We start from the raw sequence: 21,454 nt of genomic DNA, 5'->3' as shown, positions 1-21,454 counted from the left end.
CTCTCTTCCCCCCCTACCTGAGGATCTCTCTTCCCCCCCTACCTGAGGATCTCTCTTCCCCCCCTACCTGAGGATCTCTCTTCCCCCCCTACCTGAGGATCTCTCTTCCCCCCCCTACCTGAGGATCTCTCTCCCCCCCCCTACCTGAGGATCTCTCTCCCCCCCCCTACCTGAGGATCTCTCTCCCCCCCCCTACCTGAGGATCTCTCTTCCCCCCTACCTGAGGATCTCTCTTCCTCCCCTACCTGAGGATCTCTCTCTCCTCTCCTCTCCTCCATATCTTCCCCCTCACCTGAGGTAGGAACATCTTCCCAGCTCCAAACAGGTCTCCCACCACCTTCATGCCGTTCATCAAAGGCCCCTCGATGACGTGTAGGGGCCTCGGATAGAGCTCAGCCTGGGACCTCGCCTCCTCTGTGTCCTCTACCACATACTTATCTATACCCTGGAAAGAGCGAGAGAGACAGAGAAGGAATATTGATAGCAATTGTGATGGAGAAAGAGAGAGATTTGTACCATAAATGTATCTGTACAGTTTTGACCAGAACCATTTTTCTAGACATACCTGAAAATAGCTTGGTCCCTGCAGTATATGATCAGTAGAGAGAGGGACAATAACGTGGTACCTGCATGCCACTAACCTTGATGAGCCCATACTATACTAACCTTGATGAGCCCATACTATACTAACCTTGATGAGCCCATACTATACTAACCTTGATGAGCCCATACCATACTAACCTTGATGAGCCCATACTATACTAACCTTGATGAGCCCATACTATACTAACCTTGATGAGCCCATACTATAGCCACTCTCCTACTAACCTTGATGAGCCCATACTATACTAACCTTGATGAGCCCATACTATACTAACCTTGATGAACCCATACTATACTAACCTTGATGAGCCCATACTATAGCCACTCTCCTACTAACCTTGATGAGCCCATACTATACTAACCTTGATGAGCCCATACCATACTAACCTTGATGAGCCCATACCATACTAACCTTGATGAGCCCATACTATACTAACCTTGATGAGCCCATACTCCAGCCTCTCCTCCACTGTTCCCTCTCGCCACTCATCCGTCTGGACCACCTTCTTCCCTCCTTTGGCACAGCTCTGAAAACGACAGGATTGTCTTCAGAGGGGATCTAGTACACTGTACTAGGGATCAGGTAACCCCAGCGAGCAGAGACATACAGCCACAGGGTTACAGGACATGTACTGTGTTAACCAGGTGGACCAGTATGTACCTGTTTATACAGCAGAATATGTACTGTGTTAACCAGGTGGACCAGTATGTACCTGTTTATACAGCAGAATATGTACTGTGTTAACCAGGTGGACCAGTATGTACCTGTTTATACAGCAGAATATGTACTGTGTTAACCAGGTAGACCAGTATGTACCTGTTTATACAGCAGAATATGTACTGTGTTAACCAGGTGGACCAGTATGTACCTGTTTATACAGAATATGTACTGTGTTAACCAGGTGGACCAGTATGTACCTGTTTATACAGCAGAATATGTACTGTGTTAACCAGGTGGACCAGTATGTACCTGTTTATACAGCAGAATATGTACTGTGTTAACCAGGTGGACCAGTATGTACCTGTTTATACAGCAGAATATGTACTGTGTTAACCAGGTGGACCAGTATGTACCTGTTTATACAGCAGAATATGTACTGTGTTAACCAGGTGGACCAGTATGTACCTGTTTATACAGCAGAATATGTACTGTGTTAACCAGGTGGACCAGTATGTACCTGTTTATACAGAATATGTACTGTGTTAACCAGGTGGACCAGTATGTACCTGTTTATACAGCAGAATATGTACTGTGTTAACCAGGTGGACCAGTATGTACCTGTTTATACAGCAGAATATGTACTGTGTTGACCAGGTGGACCAGTATGCACCTGTTCATACAGAATATGCTCCGTTTCATATTTCCCTCGATCCTGACTAGTCTCCCAGTCCCTGCTGTTGAAAAACATCCCCACAGTATGATGCTACCACCACCATGCTTCACTGTAGGGATGGTGCCAGGTTTCCTCCAGACGTGACGCTTGGCATTCAGTCCAAAGAGTTCAATCTTGGTTTCATCAGACCAGAGACACTTGTTTCTCATGGTCTGAGAGTCTTTAGGTGCCTTTTGGCAAACTCCTAGTGGGCTGTCATGTGCCTTTTACTGAGGAGTGGCTTCCATCTGGCCACTCTACCATAAAGGCCTGATTGGTGGAGTGCTACAGGGATGGTTGTCCTTCTGGAAGGTTCTCCCATCTCCACAGAGGAACTCTGGAGCTCTGTCGGTTTCTTGGTCCCCTCCCTGACCAAGGCCCTTCTCCCCCGATTGCTCAGTTTGGCCGGGCGGCCAAGTTGGTTCCAAACGGCTTCCTTTTAAGAATGATGACGCCCCTGTTCTTGGGGACCTTCAGTGTCTTGGTGGTTTCAAACTTCTGTGTTCTTGGGGACCTTCAATGCTGCAGAAATGTTTTGGTACCCTTCCCCAGATCTGTGCCTCGATACAATCCTGTCTCGGAGCTCTACAGACAATTCCTTCGACCTCATGGCTTGGTTTTTGCTCTGACATTCACTGTCAACTGTGGGACGTTTTATAGACAGGTGTGTGCCTTTCTAAATCATGTCCAATCAATTGAATTTACCACAGGTGGACTCCAATCAAGTTGTAGAAACATCTCAAGGATGATCAATGGAAACAGGATGCACCTGAACTCAATTTAGAGTCTCAAAGCAAAGGGTCTGAATACTTATGTAAATAAGGTATTGCTGTTTAACAAAATTGCCAACATTTCTAAAAAAAAAACATTTTTACTTTTCATTATGGGATAGTGTGATGTCATTATGGGGTATTGTGATGTCATTATGGGATAGTGTGATGTCATTATGGGGTATTGTGATGTCATTATGGGGTATTGTGATGTCATTATGGGGTATTGTGATGTCATTACGGGGTATTGTGATGTCATTACTGTGTATTGTGTGTAGATTGCTGAGGGGGAAAAACAATGTAATCCATTTTAGAATAAGGCTGTAACGTAACAAAATGTGGAAAAAGTCCAGGGGTCTGAATACTTTCCCGAAGGCTCTGTACCGGTGTATACAAGCACAGTAAGATATACTAGGATATGTACTGTAGTGTGTAAACCATATACCTGTGTATACAAGCACAGTAAGTTATACTAGGATATGTACTGTAGTGTGTAAACCATATACCTGTGCGTACAGCAGTAGTTTCTCTGTGGCCTCCGGGTCTTTGTTCCAGATAAGGTTCTCACACATGAGCAGGAGCTCCTTGTCGATATCATCATAGACAGGCAGGCTGCCAGCGTTCACTATGCCCATGTCCATACCGTCCTATAGGAGACAGCAGGACAACAGGGTTACTCATGCAGGGATAACGTAGTAGGGCCGCTAGCTGGCTAGACGTCGATAACCACTGGCTAACGTAGTAGGGCCGCTAGCTGTCGATAGCCACTGGCTAACGTAGTAGGGCCGCTAGCTGTCGATAGCCACTGGCTAACATAGTAGTAGGGCCGCTAGCTGGCTAGATGTCGATAGCCACTGGCTAACGTAGTAGGGCCGCTAGCTGGCTAGATGTCGATAGCCACTGGCTAGCGTAGTAGGGCCGCTAGCTGTCGATAGCCACTGGCTAACGTAGTAGGGCCGCTAGCTGGCTAGATGTCGATAGCCACTGGCTAACGTAGTAGGGCCGCTAGCTGGCTAGATGTCGATAGCCACTGGCTAACGTAGTAGGGCCACTAGCTGGCTAGATGTCGATAGCCACTGGCTAACGTAGTAGGGCCGCTAGCTGGCTAGATGTCGATAGCCACTGGCTAACGTATTAGGGCCGCTAGCTGGCTAGACGTCGATAGCCACTGGCTAACGTAGTAGGGCCGCTAGCTGGCTAGACGTCGATAGCCACTGGCTAACGTAGTAGGGCCGCTAGCTGGCTAGATGTCGATAGCCACTGGCTAACGTAGTAGGGCCGCTAGCTGTCGAGATGTCGATAGCCACTGGCTAACGTAGTAGGGCCGCTAGCTGTCGAGATGTCGATAGCCACTGGCTAACGTAGTAGGGCCGCTAGCTGTCGATAGCCACTGGCTAACGTAGTAGGGCCGCTAGCTGGCTAGACGTCGATAGCCACTGGCTAACGTAGTAGGGCCGCTAGCTGGCTAGACGTCGATAGCCACTGGCTAACGTATTAGGGCCGCTAGCTGGCTAGATGTCGATAGCCACTGGCTAACGTAGTAGGGCCGCTAGCTGGCTAGATGTCGATAGCCACTGGCTAACGTAGTAGGGCCGCTAGCTGGCTAGATGTCGATAGCCACTGGCTAACGTAGTAGGGCCGCTAACTGGCTAGATGTCGATAGCCACTGGCTAACGTAGTAGGGCCGCTAGCTGGCTAGACGTCGATAGCCACTGGCTAACGTATTAGGGCCGCTAGCTGGCTAGACGTCGATAGCCACTGGCTAACGTAGTAGGGCCGCTAGCTGGCTAGACGTCGATAGCCACTGGCTAACGTATTAGGGCCGCTAGCTGGCTAGATGTCGATAGCCACTGGCTAACGTAGTAGGGCCGCTAGCTGGCTAGACGTCGATAGCCACTGGCTAACGTAGTAGGGCCGCTAGCTGGCTAGACGTCGATAGCCACTGGCTAACGTATTAGGGCCGCTAGCTGGCTAGATGTCGATAGCCACTGGCTAACGTAGTAGGGCCGCTAGCTGGCTAGATGTCGATAGCCACTGGCTAACGTAGTAGGGCCGCTAGCTGGCTAGATGTCGATAGCCACTGGCTAACGTAGTAGGGCCGCTAGCTGGCTAGATGTCGATAGCCACTGGCTAACGTATTAAGACCGGTAGCTGGCTAGACGTCGATAGCCACTGGCTAACGTAGTAGGGCCGCTAGCTGGCTAGACGTCGATAGCCACTGGCTAACGTAGTAGGGCCGCTAGCTGGCTAGATGTCGATAGCCACTGGCTAACGTAGTAGGGCCGCTAGCTGGCTAGATGTCGATAGCCACTGGCTAACGTAGTAGGGCCGCTAGCTGGCTAGATGTCGATAGCCACTGGCTAACGTATTAAGACCGGTAGCTGGCTAGACGTCGATAGCCACTGGCTAACGTAGTAGGGCCGCTAGCTGGCTAGACGTCGATAGCCACTGGCTAACGTAGTAGGGCCGCTAGCTGGCTAGACGTCGATAGCCACTGGCTAACGTATTAGGGCCGCTAGCTGGCTAGACGTCGATAGCCACTGGCTAACGTAGTAGGGCCGCTAGCTGGCTAGACGTCGATAGCCACTGGCTAACGTATTAGGGCCGCTAGCTGGCTAGATGTCGATAGCCACTGGCTAACGTAGTAGGGCCGCTAGCTGGCTAGATGTCGATAGCCACTAGCTAACGTAGTAGGGCCGCTAGCTGGCTAGATGTCGATAGCCACTGGCTAACGTAGTAGGGCCGCTAGCTGGCTAGATGTCGATAGCCACTGGCTAACGTATTAAGACCGGTAGCTGGCTAGATGTCGATAGCCACTGGCTAACGTAGTAGGGCCGGTAGCTAGCTAGATGTCGATAGCCACTGGCTAACGTCGTAGGGCCGCTAGCTGGCTAGATGTCGATAGCCACTGGCTAACAAAGTAGGGCCGCTAGCTGTCGATAGCCACTGGCTAACGTAGTTGGGCCGCTAGCTGGCTAGCTGTCGATAGCCACTGGCTAACGTCGTAGGGCCGCTAGCTGGCTAGATGTCGATAGCCACTGGCTAACGTAGTAGGGCCGCTAGCTGTCGATAGCCACTGGCTAACGTAGTAGGGCCGCTAGCTGGCTAGATGTCGATAGCCACTGGCTAACGTAGTAGGGCCGCTAGCTGGCTAGATGTCGATAGCCACTGGCTAACGTAGTAGGGCCACTAGCTGGCTAGATGTCGATAGCCACTGGCTAACGTAGTAGGGCCGCTAGCTGGCTAGATGTCGATAGCCACTGGCTAACGTATTAGGGCCGCTAGCTGGCTAGACGTCGATAGCCACTGGCTAACGTAGTAGGGCCGCTAGCTGGCTAGACGTCGATAGCCACTGGCTAACGTAGTAGGGCCGCTAGCTGGCTAGATGTCGATAGCCACTGGCTAACGTAGTAGGGCCGCTAGCTGTCGAGATGTCGATAGCCACTGGCTAACGTAGTAGGGCCGCTAGCTGTCGAGATGTCGATAGCCACTGGCTAACGTAGTAGGGCCGCTAGCTGTCGATAGCCACTGGCTAACGTAGTAGGGCCGCTAGCTGGCTAGACGTCGATAGCCACTGGCTAACGTAGTAGGGCCGCTAGCTGGCTAGACGTCGATAGCCACTGGCTAACGTATTAGGGCCGCTAGCTGGCTAGATGTCGATAGCCACTGGCTAACGTAGTAGGGCCGCTAGCTGGCTAGATGTCGATAGCCACTGGCTAACGTAGTAGGGCCGCTAGCTGGCTAGATGTCGATAGCCACTGGCTAACGTAGTAGGGCCGCTAACTGGCTAGATGTCGATAGCCACTGGCTAACGTAGTAGGGCCGCTAGCTGGCTAGACGTCGATAGCCACTGGCTAACGTATTAGGGCCGCTAGCTGGCTAGACGTCGATAGCCACTGGCTAACGTAGTAGGGCCGCTAGCTGGCTAGACGTCGATAGCCACTGGCTAACGTATTAGGGCCGCTAGCTGGCTAGATGTCGATAGCCACTGGCTAACGTAGTAGGGCCGCTAGCTGGCTAGACGTCGATAGCCACTGGCTAACGTAGTAGGGCCGCTAGCTGGCTAGACGTCGATAGCCACTGGCTAACGTATTAGGGCCGCTAGCTGGCTAGATGTCGATAGCCACTGGCTAACGTAGTAGGGCCGCTAGCTGGCTAGATGTCGATAGCCACTGGCTAACGTAGTAGGGCCGCTAGCTGGCTAGATGTCGATAGCCACTGGCTAACGTAGTAGGGCCGCTAGCTGGCTAGATGTCGATAGCCACTGGCTAACGTATTAAGACCGGTAGCTGGCTAGACGTCGATAGCCACTGGCTAACGTAGTAGGGCCGCTAGCTGGCTAGACGTCGATAGCCACTGGCTAACGTAGTAGGGCCGCTAGCTGGCTAGATGTCGATAGCCACTGGCTAACGTAGTAGGGCCGCTAGCTGGCTAGATGTCGATAGCCACTGGCTAACGTAGTAGGGCCGCTAGCTGGCTAGATGTCGATAGCCACTGGCTAACGTATTAAGACCGGTAGCTGGCTAGACGTCGATAGCCACTGGCTAACGTAGTAGGGCCGCTAGCTGGCTAGACGTCGATAGCCACTGGCTAACGTAGTAGGGCCGCTAGCTGGCTAGACGTCGATAGCCACTGGCTAACGTATTAGGGCCGCTAGCTGGCTAGACGTCGATAGCCACTGGCTAACGTAGTAGGGCCGCTAGCTGGCTAGACGTCGATAGCCACTGGCTAACGTATTAGGGCCGCTAGCTGGCTAGATGTCGATAGCCACTGGCTAACGTAGTAGGGCCGCTAGCTGGCTAGATGTCGATAGCCACTAGCTAACGTAGTAGGGCCGCTAGCTGGCTAGATGTCGATAGCCACTGGCTAACGTAGTAGGGCCGCTAGCTGGCTAGATGTCGATAGCCACTGGCTAACGTATTAAGACCGGTAGCTGGCTAGATGTCGATAGCCACTGGCTAACGTAGTAGGGCCGGTAGCTAGCTAGATGTCGATAGCCACTGGCTAACGTCGTAGGGCCGCTAGCTGGCTAGATGTCGATAGCCACTGGCTAACAAAGTAGGGCCGCTAGCTGTCGATAGCCACTGGCTAACGTAGTTGGGCCGCTAGCTGGCTAGCTGTCGATAGCCACTGGCTAACGTCGTAGGGCCGCTAGCTGGCTAGATGTCGATAGCCACTGGCTAACGTAGTAGGGCCGCTAGCTGTCGATAGTCACTGGCTAACGTAGTAGGGCCGCTAGCTGGCTAGATGTCGATAGCCACTGGCTAACGTAGTAGGGCCACTAGCTGGCTAGATGTCGATAGCCACTGGCTAACGTAGTAGGGCCGCTAGCTGGCTAGATGTCGATAGCCACTGGCTAACGTAGTAGGGCCGCTAGCTGGCTAGATGTCGATAGCCACTGGCTAACGTAGTAGGGCCGCTAGCTGGCTAGATGTCGATAGCCACTGGCTAACGTATTAGGGCCGGTAGCTGGCTAGATGTCGATAGCCACTGGCTAACGTAGTAGGGCCGGTAGCTAGCTAGATGTCGATAGCCACTGGCTAACGTCGTAGGGCCGCTAGCTGGCTAGATGTCAATAGCCACTGGCTAACGTAGTAGGGCCGCTAGCTAACGTTCAACCTACCTTGACGGCGCAGTTTAGGAAGGTTCATTCTACCTTGATGGCGAGGTAGAGGAAGGTTTAACCTACCTTGATAGCGAGGTAGAGGAAGGCTCCACCTACCTTGATAGCGTGGTAGAGGAAGGCTCCATGCATGGCCTCTCTGATGACCTCCATGCCTCTGAAGGAGAAGGACAGGTTGGACAGGCCTCCACTGATCCTGGCCCCAGGCAACAACTCCTGTACAGAATATATATCAATATTATATACACTGTTAAAAGGTCAGGTTGATCCTGACCCCAGGTAACGACTCCTACGGAAAACACAGTATGGGTCATTAACAAGGCCTCCACTGATCCTGACCCCAGGTAACGACTACAGAAAACACAGTATGGGTCATTAACAGTACAGCCTGGAAGCCCACACTGCCATTCGCGTTGTTTGAAATCCCCCTGAGGTGAGATGTAATCTCCTTTCCCAGAAGACCCTGGAGGGCTGGGTGCTGTAACATCACCACTGGTGTGGATACAGAAAGACGACAGTCCCAGAGAAATCCCCGGAGCATGACAACAGGAAGTAGTGTTAGTGACCGAGTTTAGCAGAAAGACGACACAGTCCCAGAGAAATCCCCGGAGCGTGACAACAGGAAGTAGTGTTAGTGACCGAGTTTAGCAGAAACACGACACGGGTCTCAACTGACCTTAATGAGCCTGGTGGCTCTGATGAAGTTGATGGCGTACTCGCTGTGTTCCTCCATGCCCGTGCCGATGGTCAGGATGTTGGGGTCAAAGATGATGTCGTTGGGGTCAAAGCCCACTTGAGTTACCAGGAGGCGATAGGCTCTGCTGCAGATGTCGACCTTGCGCTCTGTCTCGGTAGCCTGTAGGAAACCAGAGAAGACAGGCTGTTTCAAGGCCTTGGTTGTTTCCCGGTCTTTAATCCATGAGGTAACGGGATCCAAACCCCTGTCGTAGGAGAAGTGTTGCAGTCTGCCAAGCACCCATAACCCACAGCAGCACAGGATGGAACCCCACCCCACCTACCACTTACATCCTGCCCCCCCCCCCCCCCCCCTCTAGGAATGTACAGGGGCAACAAACAGTATGTGAACCCTTCGGAAATACCTGGATTTCTGCATAAATTAATTTGATCTGATCTTCATCTAGGTCACAATAATAGACAAACACAGTCTGCTCCCCAGCCTTCCTCCTCTCTGTCACACTCTGCTCCCCAGCCTTCCTCCTCTCTGTCACAGTCTGCTCCCCAGCCTTCCTCCTCTCTGTCACACTCTGCTCCCCAGCCTTCCTCCTCTCTGTCACACTCTGCTCCCCAGCCTTCCTCCTCTCTGTCACACTCTGCTCCCCAGCCTTCCTCCTCTCTGTCACACTCTGCTCCCCAGCCTTCCTCCTCTCTGTCACACTCTGCTCCCCAGCCTTCCTCCTCTCTGTCACACTCTGCTCCCCAGCCTTCCTCCTCTCTGTCACACTCTGCTCCCCAGCCTTCCTCCTCTCTGTCACAGTCTGCTCCCCAGCCTTCCTCCTCTCTGTCACACTCTGCTCCCCAGCCTTCCTCCCCTCTGTCACACTCTGCTTAAACTAATAACACACAAACAATTATATGTTTTCATGTCTTTATTGAACACACCGTGTAAACATTCACAGTGCAGGGTGGGAAAAGTATGTGAACCCTTGGATTTAATAACTGGTTGACCCTCCTTTGGCAGCAATAACCTCAACTAAACGTTTTCTCTGACCGGCACAACGGTCAGGAGGAATTTTGGACCATTGCTCTTTACAAAACTGTTTCAGGTCTGCAATATTCTTGGGATGTCTGGTGTGAACTGCTCTCGAGGTCCTGCCACAGCATCTCAAATCGGGTTGAGGTCAGGACTCTTGACTGGGCCACTCCAGAAGGCGTATTTGTCTTCTGTTGTTGATTTATTTCTGTGTTTTGGGTCGTTGTCCTGTTGCATCACCCAACTTCTGTTGAGCTTCAATTGGCAGACAGATAGCCTAACATTCTCCTGCAAAATGTCATAATAAACTTGGGAATTCATTTCTCCGTTGATGATAGCAAGCAGTCCAGGCCCTGAGGCAGCAAAGCAGCCCCAAACCATAGTGCTCCCTCCACCAAACTTTACAGTTGGGATGAGGTTGATGTTGGTGTGCTGTGACTTTTTTTCTCCCCCATGTGTGCTCCTTCCAAATGACTCATCTGTAGTTCCATCTGTCCACAGAATATTCTGCCAGTAGCGCTGTGGAACATCCAGGTGCTCTTCAGCAAACATCAGACGTGCAGCAATGTTTTTTTTGGACAGCAGTGTCTTCTTCTGTGGTGTCCTCCCATGAACACCATTCTTGTTTCGTGTTTTACTCATCAACAGAGATGTTAGCATGTTCCAGAGATTTCTGTAAGTCTTTAGCTGACACTCTAGGATTCTTCTTAACCTCATTGAGCATTCTGCTCCTGTGCTCTTGCAGTCATCTTTGCAGGGCAGCCACTCCTAGGGAGAGTAGCAACAGTGCTGAACTTTCTCCATTTATAGACGATTTGTCTTAGTGGACTGATGAACGTCAAGGCTTTTAGAGATACTTTTGTAACCCTTTCCAGCTTTATGCAAGTCAACAATTAATCACCTTAGGTCTTCTGAGATCTCTTCTGTTCGAGGCCTGGTTCACATCAGGCAATGCTTCTTGTGGACAGCAAACTAACATTGTGAGTGTTTTTTATAGGACAAGGAACCAACGTCTCCAATCTCATCTCATTGATTGGACTCCAGGTTAGCTGACTCCTGACTCCAATTAGCTTTTGGAAAAGTCATTAGCCTCGGGGGTTCACATACTTTTCCCAACCTACACTGTGAATGTTTAAATTATGTATTCAATATAGACGAGAAAAATACAATAATTAGTGTGTTATTAATTTAAGCACACTGTGTTTGTCTATTGTTGTGATCAGATCAAATTTGATGACCAATTTACACATAAATCCAGGTATTTCCGAAGGGTTCACATACTGTTTGTTTCCACTGCATATTCCTCTCTCCTTTCCAGCTGACAGTCTCACCTGACCCTCCTCGTCGAAGGCCATAACCACCACGGGGGCCCCGTAGCGTCTGACAGTCTCACCTGACCCTCCTCGTAGAAGGCCATAACCACCACGGGGGCCCCGTAGCGTCTGACAGTCTCACCTGACCCTCCTCGTCGAAGGCCATAACCACCACGGGGGCCCTGTAGCGTCTGACAGTCTCACCTGACCCTCCTCGTCAAAGGCCATAACCACCACGGCAGCCCCGTAGCGTCTGACAGTCTCACCTGACCCTCCTCGTCGAAGGCCATAACCACCACGGCAGCCCCGTAGCGTCTGACAGTCTCACCTGACCCTCCTCGTCGAAGGCCATAACCACCACGGCAGCCCCGTAGCGTCTGACAGTCTCACCTGACCCTCCTCGTCGAAGGCCATAACCACCACGGCAGCCCCGTAGCGTCTGAGTCTCACCTGACCCTCCTCGTCGAAGGCCATAACAACCACGGCAGCCCCGTAGCGTCTCAGTCTCACCTGACCCTCCTCGTCGAAGGCCATAACAACCACGGCAGCCCCGTAGCGTCTGAGTCTCACCTGACCCTCCTCGTCGAAGGCCATAACAACCACGGCAGCACCGCAGCGTCTGACAGTCTCACCTGACCCTCCTCGTCGAAGGCCATAACCACCACGGCAGCCCCGTAGCGTCTGACAGTCTCACCTGACCCTCCTCGTCGAAGGCCATAACCACCACGGCAGCCCCGTAGCGTCTGACAGTCTCACCTGACCCTCCTCGTCGAAGGCCATAACCACCACGGCAGCCCCGTAGCGTCTGACAGTCTCACCTGACACTCCTCGTCGAAGGCCATAACCACCACGGCAGCCCCGTAGCGTCTGACAGTCTCACCTGACCCTCCTCGTCGAAGGCCATAACCACCACGGCAGCCCCGTAGCATCTGACAGTCTCACCTGATCCTCCTCGTCGAAGGCCATAACAACCACGGCAGCCCCGTAGCGTCTCAGTCTCACCTGACCCTCCTCGTCGAAGGCCATAACAACCACGGCAGCCCCGTAGCGTCTGACAGTCTCACCTGACCCTCCTCGTCGAAGGCCATAACCACCACGGCAGCCCCGTAGCGTCTGAGTCTCACCTGACCCTCCTCGTCGAAGGCCATAACAACCACGGCAGCCCCGTAGCGTCTGAGTCTCACCTGACCCTCCTCGTCGAAGGCCATAACAACCACGGCAGCCCCGTAGCGTCTGACAGTCTCACCTGACCCTCCTCGTCGAAGGCCATAACCACCACGGCAGCCCCGCAGCGTCTGACAGTCTCACCTGACCCTCCTCGTCGAAGGCCATAACCACCACGGCAGCCCCGCAGCGTCTGACAGTCTCACCTGACCCTCCTCGTCGAAGGCCATAACCACCACGGGGGCCCCGTAGCGTCTGACAGTCTCACCTGACCCTCCTCGTCGAAGGCCATAACCACCACGGCAGCCCCGTAGCGTCTGAGTCTCACCTGACCCTCCTCGTCGAAGGCCATAACAACCACGGCAGCCCCGCAGCGTCTGACAGTCTCACCTGACCCTCCTCGTCGAAGGCCATAACCACCACGGCAGCCCCGTAGCGTCTGACAGTCTCACCTGACCCTCCTCGTCGAAGGCCATAACCACCACGGCAGCCCCGTAGCGTCTGACAGTCTCACCTGACACTCCTCGTCGAAGGCCATAACCACCACGGCAGCCCCGTAGCGTCTGACAGTCTCACCTGACCCTCCTCGTCGAAGGCCATAACCACCACGGCAGCCCCGTAGCATCTGACAGTCTCACCTGACCCTCCTCGTCGAAGGCCATAACAACCACGGCAGCCCCGTAGCGTCTCAGTCTCACCTGACCCTCCTCGTCGAAGGCCATAACAACCACGGCAGCCCCGTAGCGTCTGACAGTCTCACCTGACCCTCCTCGTCGAAGGCCATAACCACCACGGCAGCCCCGTAGCGTCTGAGTCTCACCTGACCCTCCTCGTCGAAGGCCATAACAACCACGGCAGCCCCGTAGCGTCTGAGTCTCACCTGACCCTCCTCGTCGAAGGCCATAACAACCACGGCAGCCCCGTAGCGTCTGACAGTCTCACCTGACCCTCCTCGTCGAAGGCCATAACCACCACGGCAGCCCCGCAGCGTCTGACAGTCTCACCTGACCCTCCTCGTCGAAGGCCATAACCACCACGGCAGCCCCGCAGCGTCTGACAGTCTCACCTGACCCTCCTCGTCGAAGGCCATAACCACCACGGGGGCCCCGTAGCGTCTGACAGTCTCACCTGACCCTCCTCGTCGAAGGCCATAACCACCACGGCAGCCCCGTAGCGTCTGAGTCTCACCTGACCCTCCTCGTCGAAGGCCATAACAACCACGGCAGCCCCGTAGCGTCTCAGTCTCACCTGACCCTCCTCGTCGAAGGCCATAACAACCACGGCAGCCCCGTAGCGTCTGACAGTCTCACCTGACCCTCCTCGTCGAAGGCCATAACCACCACGGCAGCCCCGTAGCGTCTGAGTCTCACCTGACCCTCCTCGTCGAAGGCCATAACAACCACGGCAGCCCCGTAGCGTCTGAGTCTCACCTGACCCTCCTCGTCGAAGGCCATAACAACCACGGCAGCCCCGTAGCGTCTGACAGTCTCACCTGACCCTCCTCGTCGAAGGCCATAACAACCACGGCAGCCCCGTAGCGTCTGAGTCTCACCTGACCCTCCTCGTCGAAGGCCATAACAACCACGGCAGCCCCGTAGCGTCTCAGTCTCACCTGACCCTCCTCGTCGAAGGCCATAACAACCACGGCAGCCCCGTAGCGTCTGACAGTCTCACCTGACCCTCCTCGTCGAAGGCCATAACCACCACGGCAGCCCCGTAGCGTCTGAGTCTCACCTGACCCTCCTCGTCGAAGGCCATAACAACCACGGCAGCCCCGTAGCGTCTGAGTCTCACCTGACCCTCCTCGTCGAAGGCCATAACAACCACGGCAGCCCCGTAGCGTCTGAGTCTCACCTGACCCTCCTCGTCGAAGGCCATAACAACCACGGCAGCCCCGTAGCGTCTGACAGTCTCACCTGACCCTCCTCGTCGAAGGCCATAACAACCACGGGGGCCCCGCAGCGTCTGACAGTCTCACCTGACCCTCCTCGTCGAAGGCCATAACCACCACGGGGGCCCCGTAGCGTCTGACAGTCTCACCTGACCCTCCTCGTCGAAGGCCATAACCACCACGGCAGCCCCGTAGCGTCTGAGTCTCACCTGACCCTCCTCGTCGAAGGCCATAACAACCACGGCAGCCCCGTAGCGTCTCAGTCTCACCTGACCCTCCTCGTCGAAGGCCATAACAACCACGGCAGCCCCGTAGCGTCTGACAGTCTCACCTGACCCTCCTCGTCGAAGGCCATAACCACCACGGCAGCCCCGTAGCGTCTGAGTCTCACCTGACCCTCCTCGTCGAAGGCCATAACAACCACGGCAGCCCCGTAGCGTCTGAGTCTCACCTGACCCTCCTCGTCGAAGGCCATAACAACCACGGCAGCCCCGTAGCGTCTGACAGTCTCACCTGACCCTCCTCGTCGAAGGCCATAACAACCACGGCAGCCCCGTAGCGTCTGAGTCTCACCTGACCCTCCTCGTCGAAGGCCATAACAACCACGGCAGCCCCGTAGCGTCTCAGTCTCACCTGACCCTCCTCGTCGAAGGCCATAACAACCACGGCAGCCCCGTAGCGTCTGACAGTCTCACCTGACCCTCCTCGTCGAAGGCCATAACCACCACGGCAGCCCCGTAGCGTCTGAGTCTCACCTGACCCTCCTCGTCGAAGGCCATAACAACCACGGCAGCCCCGTAGCGTCTGAGTCTCACCTGACCCTCCTCGTCGAAGGCCATAACCACCACGGCAGCCCCGTAGCGTCTGAGTCTCACCTGACCCTCCTCGTCGAAGGCCATAACAACCACGGCAGCCCCGTAGCGTCTGACAGTCTCACCTGACCCTCCTCGTCGAAGGCCATAACAACCACGGCAGCCCCGTAGCGTCTGACAGTCTCACCTGACCCTCCTCGTCGAAGGCCATAACCACCACGGCAGCCCCGTAGCGTCTGAGTCTCACCTGACCCTCCTCGTCGAAGGCCATAACAACCACGGCAGCCCCGTAGCGTCTGAGTCTCACCTGACCCTCCTCGTCGAAGGCCATAACAACCACGGCAGCCCCGTAGCGTCTGAGTGTAACAGGGTTATATTGGTGATTCCCCTTGCCACTTTATTGTTAAGCCAATGGGTTTTTGGTTTGAGTTTGTCTTGCCTTCACCTACTCAACATGGCATCTTATTGGCTGGTTTGCGTAGCTTGCTTACGAGGGGGGATGTTCCAGTTAGAATCGTCCCAGTGAACAAGCACCAAACCAGCGGTAATTGTTGGTTGCAAAGCACTGTACATCAAAAGTGATTTTTATACTCCCAAGTGAGGATTTAAATGTACAATTTATATGAAATTGTTTGTAAATGTTATTCGAACATCACACATAAGATGCAGTGGTTTTTGGAGAATATTTGTTAAGCATTTAGTTGTAGAGAATTACAGCTAATACTAGCTAGCAACTTACTGTGTCTGGTGGGGTTGGGGGGTTCATATAGTTTGTACAGTGCGTGAGTGCAGAGTTGGATGGTGAGACGTGCATTGCATGACGTGCAATTTTGTGTCGTTCTTATCAGAATAAAGCTACATGACTGGTGCTACATGTTGGAGTTCCGTGTCGATGACTGATTGTACACAACGCAAGACGAGTACTGTTACATGAGTCTCACCTGACCCTCCTCGTCGAAGGCCATAACAACCACGGCAGCCCCGCAGCGTCTGACAGTCTCACCTGACCCTCCTCGTCGAAGGCCATAACCACCACGGCAGCCCCGTAGCGTCTGACAGTCTCACCTGACCCTCCTCGTCGAAGGCCATAACCACCACGGCAGCTCCGTAGCGTCTGACAGTCTCACCTGACCCTCCTCGTCGAAGGCCATAACCACCACGGCAGCCCCGTAGCGTCTGACAGTCGTAGCCCTCTGGAGAAACTCCTCTTCTCCTTCCTTCAGACTGATGCTGTTCACGATACACTTCCCCTGACAACACTTCAGCCCCGCCTTGATCACCTCGAAGTTCGACGAGTCTATACACAGAGGTACCTAGGAGAGGAGAGAGAGGACACCTGGAAGTTAGACGAGTCTATACACAGAGGTACCGAGGAGAGAGAGAGGACACCTGGAAGTTAGACGAGTCTATACACAGAGGTACCGAGGAGAGAGAGAGGACACCTGGAAGTTAGACGAGTCTATACACAGAGGTACCTAGGAGAGGAGAGAGAGAGGAGAGAGAGGACACCTGGAAGTTAGACGAGTCTATACACAGAGGTACCTAGGAGAGGAAAGAGAGGACACCTGGAAGTTCGACGAGTCTATACACAGAGGTACCTAGGAGAGGAGAGAGAGAGGACACCTCGAAGTTCGACGAGTCTATACACAGAGGTACCTAGGAGAGGAGAGAGAGAGGAGAGAGAGGACACCTGGAAGTTAGACGAGTCTATACACAGAGGTACCTAGGAGAGGAGAGAGAGAGAGGACACCTGGAAGTTAGACGAGTCTATACACAGAGGTACCTAGGAGAGGAGAGAGATGAGGATAAAGAGGACAATGAGGAGGAGAGAGATGAGGATAAAGAGGACAACGAGGAGAGCTGGGTAAGTGAACTTCAGCTTCAGTAAAGGCCTAAAGGACTTCTTCTATAGATGAACTCTGTTCTTACAGTGTTTTCCTGCATCTCCAGGCACTTCAACAACGTGGTTCAGCTTCCTGTAGCTCAGTACATAGTAACATCACCTCTCTGATACAGTATCACAGAAAGTGGTTTAGAAACACGATTAACCGTCGGGAAGCATTCAACAGTACGCAGGTATCTTATCTTTTTGAAATGTCCAGTTGATTCCTACCCTGGCGATGTCAGGCTCGGAGGATATGAGACAGCAGAACCGGGCCATGGCGGCAGGACCCTCCAACATCCCCTCGTCCATGTTGATGTCCAACACCTGGGCTCCCATCTCCACCTGGGTCTTAGCTATGCTCAACGCCTCCTGGAGACAGGCAGGGACCGGGACACAGACAGGGACACAGACAGGGACACAGACAGGGACCGGGACACAGACAGGGACACAGACAGGGACCGGGACACAGACAGGGACACAGACAGGGACCGGGACACAGACAGGGACACAGACAGGGACCGGGACACAGACAGGGACCGGTTCACAGACGGGGACACAGAACATGGACACAGACCGGGACACAGACAGGGACAGGGACCGGTTCACAGACGGGGACACAGACGGGGACACAGACAGGGACAGGGACCGGTTCACAGACAGGGACACAGAACATGTTCAGTCAGAGGGTTGTGTTCAATATGCACCAAACACAAGAAGACTGAAACAGGGAGGAACTACCTGAACTTGTCCAATAAGTGATTTTTAGTTTTTGTTTCAAATCGTTTTTGATACGGTGTGCCCTACTGAACATGGCCCTGGTACACCAGACATGGGTGTAGGAGATAAGATATTGCTAGCTACAATGACCGGGCCTAGTGGTTAGACCGTTGGACTAGTAACCGGAAGGTTGCAAGTTCAAATCCCCGAGCTGACAAGGTACAAATCAGTCATTCTGCCCCTGAACAGGCAGTTAACCCATTGTTCCCAGGCCGTCATTGAAAATAAGAATTTGCTCTTAACTAAAAAATTTAAATCACAAAAAAGTTTTAATTTCGGGTGGTATCACGAGGAGGATAAAAAGGAGAGACGGTTCACCTCGTAGTTTCCCGACATGATCAGCTTGGCGAACTTCCTTGATCCAGCCACATTGCACCGCTCGCCGATGTTGACGAAATTAGTGTACGGACCGATCCTGAATGGCTCCAGACCTGTGGCACAAAACATGCTCAAGCTGTGGTGAAAAGCTCGTCAGTGGTTTGCTGAGATAATTCATCAGTGCTACCGTGACTGAGAAGGTAAATCTCAGAGCAGATCTACTGTAGATTCAGGTCCTCCCGGTCTACACCATTATATTCATTATTATCTATTAAAAAGAAAAGGCAGAACTGATCCTAGATCAGCACGTCTACTCTGCAAGGCTTTATATAAAATACCAGCCCTGGAACGGCCTGGACGGACACAGAGCTCATCTAGACACTTGTCGTTCTACCTGCGAGTAGCATGTAGTCCTGAAAGACGTCAGTAGGGGGCACTCTGGGATGGCAGTGCTTCACTTTCTCAGCAATGGCCCTGAACACAGAGAGAGAGATGTATATTAGTTTCATATCTATCAGTCCTATATCTATACACAATATATCAGTCCTATATCTATAGACAATATATCAGTCCTATATCTATAGACAATATATCAGGTCTATATCTATAGACAATATATCAGTCCTATATCTATAGACAATATATCAGGTCTATATCTATAGACAGCAGTATAGACAATATATCAGTCCTATATCTACAGACAGCAGTATAGACAATATATCAGTCCTATATCTATAGACAATATATCAGGTCTATATCTATAGACAGCAGTATAGACAATATATCAGTCCTATATCTACAGACAGCAGTATAGACAATATATCAGTCCTATATCTATAGACAATATATCAGGTCTATATCTATAGACAATATATCAGTCCTATATCTATAGACAATATATCAGGTCTATATCTATAGACAATATATCAGTCCTATATCTATAGACAATATATCAGTCCTATATCTATAGACAGCAGTATAGACAATATATCAGTCCTATATCGATAGACAATATATCAGTCCTATATCTATAGACAGCAGTATAGACAATATATCAATCATTTATCTATAGACAATATATCAGTCCTATATCTATAGACAATATATCAGGTCTATATCTATAGACAATATATCAGTCCTATATCTATAGACAATATATCAGTCCTATATCTATAGACAATATATCAGTCCTATATCTATAGACAATATATCAGTCCTATATCTATAGACAGCAGTATAGACAATATATCAGTCCTATATCTATAGACAGCAGTATAGACAGTATATCAGTCCTATATCTATAGACAGCAGTATAGACAATATATCAGGTCTATATCTATAGACAATATATCAGTCCTATATCTATAGACAATATATCAGTCCTATATCTATAGACAATATATCAGTCCTATATCTATAGACAATATATCAGTCCTATATCTATAGACAATATATCAGTCCTATATCTATAGACAATATATCAGTCCTATATCTATAGACAGCAGTATAGACACTATATCAGTCCTGTGTCTATAGACAATATATCAGTCCTATATCTATAGACAGTAGTATAGACAATATATCAGTCCTATATCTACAGACAGCAGTATAGACAGTATATCAGTCCTATATCTATAGACAATATATCAGTCCTATATCTATAGACAGTAGTATAGACAATATATCAGTCCTATATCTACAGACAGCAGTATAGACAGTATATCAGTCCTATATCTATAGACAGTATATCAGTCCTATATCTATAGACAATATATCAGTCCTATATCTAGACAGCAGTATAGACAATATATCAGGTCTATATCTATAGACAATATATCAGTCCTATATCTATAGACAATATATCAGTCCTATATCTATAGACAGCAGTATAGACAATATATCAGTCCTATATCGATAGACAATATATCAGTCCTATATCTATAGACAGCAGTATAGACAATATATCAATCATTTATCTATAGACAATATATCAGTCCTATATCTATAGACAATATATCAGGTCTATATCTATAGACAATATATCAGTCCTATATCTATAGACAATATATCAGTCCTATATCTATAGACAATATATCAGTCCTATATCTATAGACAATATATCAGTCCTATATCTATAGACAGCAGTATAGACAATATATCAGTCCTATATCTATAGACAGCAGTATAGACAGTATATCAGTCCTATATCTATAGACAGCAGTATAGACAATATATCAGGTCTATATCTATAGACAATATATCAGTCCTATATCTATAGACAATATATCAGTCCTATATCTATAGACAATATATCAGTCCTATATCTATAGACAATATATCAGTCCTATATCTATAGACAATATATCAGTCCTATATCTATAGACAATATATCAGTCCTATATCTATAGACAGCAGTATAGACACTATATCAGTCCTGTGTCTATAGACAATATATCAGTCCTATATCTATAGACAGTAGTATAGACAATATATCAGTCCTATATCTACAGACAGCAGTATAGACAGTATATCAGTCCTATATCTATAGACAATATATCAGTCCTATATCTATAGACAGTAGTATAGACAATATATCAGTCCTATATCTACAGACAGCAGTATAGACAGTATATCAGTCCTATATCTATAGACAGTATATCAGTCCTATATCTATAGACAATATATCAGTCCTATATCTAGACAGCAGTATAGACAATATATCAGTCCTATATCTATAGACAATATATCAGTCCTATATCTATAGACAATATATCAGTCCTATATCTATAGACAGCAGTATAGACACTATATCAGTCCTATATCTATAGACAGTAGTATAGACAGTATATCAGTCCTATATCTACAGACAGCAGTATAGACAATATATCAGTCCATTATCTACAGACAGCAGTATAGACAATATATCAGTCCTATATCTATAGACAGTATATCAGTCCTATATCTATAGACAATATATCAGTCCTATATCTATAGACAGCAGTATAGACAGTATATCAGTCCTATATCTATAGACAGTAGTATAGACAGTATATCAGTCCTATATCTATAGACAGTATATCAGTCCTATATCTATAGACAGCAGTATAGACAGTATATCAGTCCTATATCTATAGACAGCAGTATAGACAATATATCAGTCCTATATCTATAGACAATATATCAGTCCTATATCTATAGACAATATATCAGTCCT

The 21,454-nt window shown here is 50.3% G+C and overlaps 1 protein-coding gene across 1 annotated transcript in view; it reads right to left on the bottom strand.

The window, feature by feature from the left end:
* Positions 1 to 21,454, bottom strand: part of LOC109886805 (methionine synthase-like) — a 65,132-nt gene that overhangs the window by 27,106 nt on the left and 16,572 nt on the right. The window contains 9 exon segments of the mRNA XM_031816525.1: positions 293 to 445; positions 1,041 to 1,130; positions 3,253 to 3,393; positions 8,469 to 8,585; positions 9,046 to 9,225; positions 16,388 to 16,573; positions 17,374 to 17,514; positions 18,241 to 18,353; positions 18,635 to 18,714. Coding sequence (XP_031672385.1) covers positions 293 to 445; positions 1,041 to 1,130; positions 3,253 to 3,393; positions 8,469 to 8,585; positions 9,046 to 9,225; positions 16,388 to 16,573; positions 17,374 to 17,514; positions 18,241 to 18,353; positions 18,635 to 18,714 — 1,201 coding nt within the window.

The sequence above is a fragment of the Oncorhynchus kisutch genome, unplaced genomic scaffold (assembly GCF_002021735.2).
Source record: "Oncorhynchus kisutch isolate 150728-3 unplaced genomic scaffold, Okis_V2 scaffold813, whole genome shotgun sequence".
Lineage (NCBI taxonomy): Eukaryota > Metazoa > Chordata > Actinopteri > Salmoniformes > Salmonidae > Oncorhynchus > Oncorhynchus kisutch.
This window is presented reverse-complemented; position numbering and strand designations above follow the sequence as displayed.